Source organism: Abramis brama (assembly GCF_963993115.1).
Source record: "Abramis brama genome assembly, chromosome: 14".
Classification (NCBI taxonomy): domain Eukaryota; kingdom Metazoa; phylum Chordata; class Actinopteri; order Cypriniformes; family Leuciscidae; genus Abramis; species Abramis brama.
Window position 1 is genome coordinate 39,063,163 of NC_139976.1, and position 6,000 is coordinate 39,069,162.

Consider the following 6,000-nt stretch of genomic DNA (forward strand, 5'->3'; position numbering starts at 1 on the left):
AGTGTGAATCCCTCTATAAGCAAAAAAAATTTTACACTTCGTCACGGCTGCCATTTTAAAACAATATTCAGTATGATTCGATAAAGAGAGTCCAGTTGTGTTTCATAGCATAAAAACTCTAATTATTCACAGACAGTGAAACATCATGTCATAAACATCATTTTGGACCAAAGTCTTTCCCTGCAGTAAACTCTCTTGTGCATCAGTGCGTGTGAACATGCGTTTTCTCTGTGAGTTGATTCAGTTCACAGCACTGCAATTACACACGCTAATGTGGAGGCCGTCACTGGCCCTTAACATCGACCCGGGACCGGCCCGCTCTCTGAGGAAAACACTGGCAAACACCGGCCCTTAACATCGACCCGGGACCGGCCCGCTCTCTGAGGAAAACACAGGCAAACACTGGCCCTTAACATCGACCCGGGACCGGCCTGCTCTCTGAGTAAAACACAGGCAAACACTGGCCCTTAACATCGACCCGGGACCGGCCCGCTCTCTCTCAAACACTGGCCCTTAACATCGACCCGGGACCGGCCCGCTCTCTCTCAAACACTGGCCCTTAACATCGACCCGGGACCGGCCCGCTCTCTGAGGAAAACACTGGCAAACACTGGCCCTTAACATCGACCCGGGACCGGCCTGCTCTCTGAGGAAAACACTGGCAAACACCGGCCCTTAACATCGACCTGGGACCGGCCTGCTCTCTGAGGAAAACACTGGCAAACACCGGCCCTTAACATCGACCCGGGACCGGCCTGCTCTCTGAGGAAAACACTGGCAAACACCGGCCCTTAACATCGACCCGGGACCGGCCCGCTCTCTGAGGAAAACACAGGCAAACACTGGCCCTTAACATCGACCCGGGACCGGCCCGCTCTCTCTCAAACACTGGCCCTTAACATCAACCCGGGACCGGGATTCTGCAGTATTCCAACTTCTGGAATAATGCTGATTACCACAAAAGGAATTTAGAGTAAAAACAAAGAATAATTCTGAAAAAGCACAAATCTGTCTTACACTGAGCCACTTACGATAGAAGCGCATGGGTCAAAATATAAACTCTGTTTCATTAGTATAGCCACAACATAAACAGAAGACCTGCTGCCATGAGTGTGGGTGAAAAAGAAAAAGCTTATTATCCTTGTGTAACAGATCATTCCAATTATACCTTCACTGCCATGACGACATAACGACTAAAACCCCCAAACTACCGTGAAACTGATGAGAACAACTTTACAGCTCAAATAATACACACTCTTTAATAGAAGAAAGATGCAAGTGCTGTTTTATAATTATAAGCATCACATTTTTGTGTTTAAAGCCTCACTGTAACCCAACATTTGGAGGAAAAAATATTTTTTCCTTTTGTGGTCGTCATCATCATCATCATCATCATCATCATGCCACAAATGCTGTTAAACTCGTATTGCAACAGCTGATGAATGGAGAAAAGAGCCAGAAGATCTCGAGCGTTTCATGACCTCCGCTGCCATATCGACCCTGATCCCAGGTCAGGGGTCCAGCGCTCTTATTTACGTCATCCTGCACTTCAAGGTCACTTTGTAATGAGGATAAGGAAAATATGCAGTATAAGTCTCCCTTAAAGTGCTTTATAAGGGGTTTCAGGAGCTATAGATCTGCTAGAGAGATTGGTGTTCAACATAAATCTCCTTCAGTTTGTGGTTGTTGCCATATGAGTGACATTTATCTCCCTTAAGTCAAAGCTGCCATTTGTGTAATCATAACTCATGAGAACGTCCAACAAAGTCCCTCCGTGACCTTGAACATAATGAAATTCAGCACTGCCTTCAATCCCAACACGGCAGAGAGGGTGCGGATCTGAACGGCTCATCCGTAATGGACTCCCATGTAAATATGGCATGAGGAGTCAGAGTTAACATGCGGATCACATGACAAGAACACATGCTGCAATGAGATCAACATGATATATAACCCATCTGACTGACAGCCCGCAAGCGATTTTGTGTTTAAAAGATGTCTAATAGCCGTCCAAACACAGCCCAGAAGTCTAAACGAAAAGGCAAAATTTGGGCTGTCAGTGAAAATTCAATAGACATCTAACCCAGAGCCCAAGAATAGACTAGTCATCAATTATATAACAATGAGTGAAGAAGTGAAATTAATGAGTGCAATGAAATGAGTGAAGAAATTAAACCAAACACCTAGTAATCACTGTTTACTTTGCTTACATGATGGAATATAATACACAAATTATTTAGGCAAAAATGACATGAAACCAAATTCAAGGTTATTTTGTCTAGAAGTGTGTCCCTCACAGCCGGACTATATCGGGTCTATAGTGAACCGAGACGGTGAAATGGCGGCTATTGCTTGCTGGGAGGCATCTGGCACACGGTCTGAAACATACGCAGTCCAACACGAGCCCCTGATACACATGCTCACATTAGCTCTGACTGAAGCTTGTCCAAAGCCTACCCAGTGTCCTACAGAGACGGCTTTTAAGGCATCATAGGAGGTGCAGATGCTAACACTCTTCCAAACGTAGCTTGTTCAGTTAAGATGCCAACTCTGATGTCTCACTTTTGCAAAATACTCGGACTGCAATCCCAGAGTACACGCATTCAAGAAAGAAAAAAACTTCAAGATGGCGGATGAGACGAGAAATGCTTTACAAATAATAAAAAATACAATTTCATGCTAAAAACTATCTATTAAAACCAGTTCAGTGTAATTAAAACAGATTGTTATTTGTTCATGCTATGTGTTTTAATGATTATGTAGATTGTTCCAAATCGTCCACTTGGGGACATTTAATATCCAACAATAATATTGATCTCCTGTATTGACACCATTATATGAGAACTGAACTGAGCTGAATCGCGGTTTCTCCAGAGTGGATATATATATATATAAATGAACTAAATTAATAACTTTTTTACAACAGAAATGAACCATCACTGAACTTACTTAAGCTGGACTGACGCTATTTGAAACACTCTGTTTTGTAAAAAGCGCTGTATAAATAAAGCTGACTCGACTTGAGGTTGTGTGATGGTTAGGATCACTAGCTTTTGGAACAGAGCTCAGGTAAATCAGTCAAGTGTTTCATTAAAGTGACCAAACACAACAACCCTGGAGAAGCCGGCATAGATGTTAGATTGGCATCAGGTCTCACCGTGATTGGATTTGGAGCTGTGGACGGGGGTGTAGTGGTTTTTGGAGCCCGTTCGCTGTGGCGTGTCGTCTTTGGAGGAGCTGTTCATCGCAGCAAAGTTCTCACAGTCGTACTGAGATATAGGAATCGGTCCTTGTTGTCTAAGTATATCTGCAAGGGCTCTGTGGAGAATCGGAGAAATACATCAGCGAACAGCGTTCAGGTGAAAGATCTCCTCCAGATACTCTACTCTAATCTGACTGGATTTGTAGAGAAAGAAAGAAAGAAAGGTCTATAAATAAGTGTTAATCATCAGTGAGCCTCGTCTCAGTTTTGCACCTGGAAATACTGGAAGCCCAGAGGATCTGAACTCAGTTCGCTCTGCTCATGTTTACCGTTACCTGAGAAATTCAATTATTTTCGCATTAGTTTCCCTGCAGTGGCTGAACTGACAGAGGAGTCAACAGCACACTTTCACATTACATACATTTTCTGTTTGTTTGTTTGCTTGTTTATTTGTGCGCTCCAGTGTAGACTATATAATACAGGCCAGTTTTTAGCAGATGTCCTTTTCAAAGCAAGAGCAAGACGTCCGACTAAATAACATTTTTTACGTTCACCTGTGACCATGTAATGTGAATCGAAAGCTCTGCGTTCCACCCAGCCGTTCACATGTGATGGAGGAAGAAACGTTGCAATTCTGCATTATATTATCACATTATTCTACACTCTCAAAAATAAAGGTGGTTTTGCAGCAATGCAACAAAAGGACCAAAAAAACAGATGTGAGATAATAGACATTATGAAACCACAGATTAAGGGAATTTATTTTACATTCACACCTAATAAATCCAAAACTTTGCAATTAAAATGTTCTGAAGCCCTCCTCGATGATGCTGTGGACACACACTCCTGAAGCGTCTGCTACGAACCCTGAACCTCTCACTCAAACACTAAACGAAGCCTGTTTGCTTGGCTCTAGAGCTACTGGTGCATATTACAACTCGTATTGCAATTTTGCTCACACACACACAGCCCTGTAAGAGTGTGTGATGCTCTATATGGAGGAACAACAGAGAGACTGCAGATGGCCAGATCTCTTCTATCCAGAATATGAGCATCTTGGTATGATGTCAGAGAACTAGTTTTAAAGTTTCTTTAGTGTGAGACTGAAGGTGCGCTGCTCACCTGTGAATGTTCATTTCCTGAGGAGGTTGGGTTGCTTTGTCATAAGCGACTTTAGTGGAAACCCCAAGGACTATAATAAAAGCGATGACCCCACAGGTGATGTAGACCGCGGTGTTGGTTTGGTCCATGCTGGGGTCGTAGGTATCACCTGTTGGGACAGGTGAGGGGGGCACAGTTTTCACCCAGTCGGGCTTGTGGTAATTCTTGCATGTTCTCTGGTCTAACCGGTTGCCTTTAAACTGGCAGCAGAAGCGCAGGTAGCAGGACCCGCAACAGTACCGGTGATCGGTGTTATTGCACTCGAACTCTACGTCTAACTGGCCGCTCACGTCGTAGTACCCGAGGCAGGTCTCGTGCGCGCGCACCTGGGTGACGCGCTGCGTGGACGCGGGCGTCGCGACGGTGGTTCCGTTCAGTTCCTTCGGTTTCTGCGTTCTTTTGGTCGCAGGTTTGGCTCGTTTGGCAGTCAGGGTGCAGAACACGTTGAGCGGGTCCAGATAAATGAGCAGCAGCAGAAAGTGTCGAATCCCCATGGCGCGGCGCGTCGGGAACGCTCGCGGTGGCTTCGGCTTCAGGCGCGTTGATCCTCTGCGGTCCGCATGCCTGATGATGTGCAGATTCCGATGAAAGGCGCCATTCATTCACAGAGATATCCTCCCCTCATCCTGGTTTAGTCAGTCACTGGGAGTCACTGGGCGTCACTGGTGGATCTCCGACGAGCTCCAGTCAAACCAGCCTTTACACGTCACTATCCATCTCGCTCTGGAAGAAGTAGAGACGAACTTAATTGTTAGCTAATTAAATGATTAGACACTAACTCTGACAAATGTATCAACGAGCTCACTCGCATCATTGCTAGATTTCTTTCTATTAGCCTGTTGTTGTTGTTGTTGTTGTTTTTTTTTACTCATGGGTAATATTTTATCTATCGTCGCATTTCTTGTGGTACATTCTGTTTCCCGATTTTTTAAATTGCATATGGCAATATATCGGTCTGATATAGCAAACGATGTGCCTGATTTACAGTTGCATGTGCATTCGATGCATCATAGACAAACTATAGGGACAATAATATCACTTTACGTGGAAAACAATCGAATGCATTAAAAGCTATTTTATGTTGACTTCGATTGTGGATTATTTTTTTTTCTTTGAAATGCTTCTATATAGATATAGATATAGCCTACACATTGCTTTTTTATAATTTCCTTATATAAGCTAAAAATCTCGATAACAATATATAAACAATAAATTCGCGTTCCAAATGGATCAACACGTATATTACTGGTTTTCATCGCTTTTATGCGGTTATATAATGAGTGCAGTCATCCTTCCTCAGCACTTACCGTGACTCTCTGCTTCAGTCGGCTGTGTGGAGTGTGTGTGGCAGTCAGTCTCCTGTCCCGAACACACTCACACTCACTGACGGTCCGCCTACAGTCTCTCGACCGCTCCTGCATCAAACACACACACACTCTCTCTCTCTCTCTCTCTCTCTCTCTCTCTCTCTCTCTCTCTCTCTCTCTCTCTCTCTCTCTCTCTCTCTCTCTCTCTTTCTATGGGTCTTAATTTCCTCCCTACACACATTGCCACACCTATTCATCAGCTCTTATTACGTGCCATTTGATATAGTTGCAAAGCCTTTTTAAATGAATAGAACATTGCATGGATTTATT

At 44.0% G+C, this 6,000-nt stretch overlaps 1 protein-coding gene across 7 annotated transcripts in view; it reads right to left on the reverse strand.

The window, feature by feature from the left end:
• Window positions 1–5,733, reverse strand: part of LOC311096252 (shisa family member 6) — a 69,759-nt gene extending 64,026 nt beyond the window's left edge. For all 7 annotated transcript variants that reach the window (XM_084135320.1, XM_084135319.1, XM_084135317.1 and 4 more), the window contains exons 1-3: window positions 5,671–5,733; window positions 4,325–5,086; window positions 3,158–3,318 (exon numbers count right to left, since the gene is read on the reverse strand). In XM_084135320.1, coding sequence (XP_083991446.1) covers window positions 3,158–3,318; window positions 4,325–4,965 — 802 coding nt within the window. In that variant the 5' untranslated portion in view covers window positions 4,966–5,086; window positions 5,671–5,733. The remainder of the gene's footprint in view (window positions 1–3,157; window positions 3,319–4,324; window positions 5,087–5,670) is intronic.
• Between the last annotated feature and the right edge of the window lie 267 nt (window positions 5,734–6,000).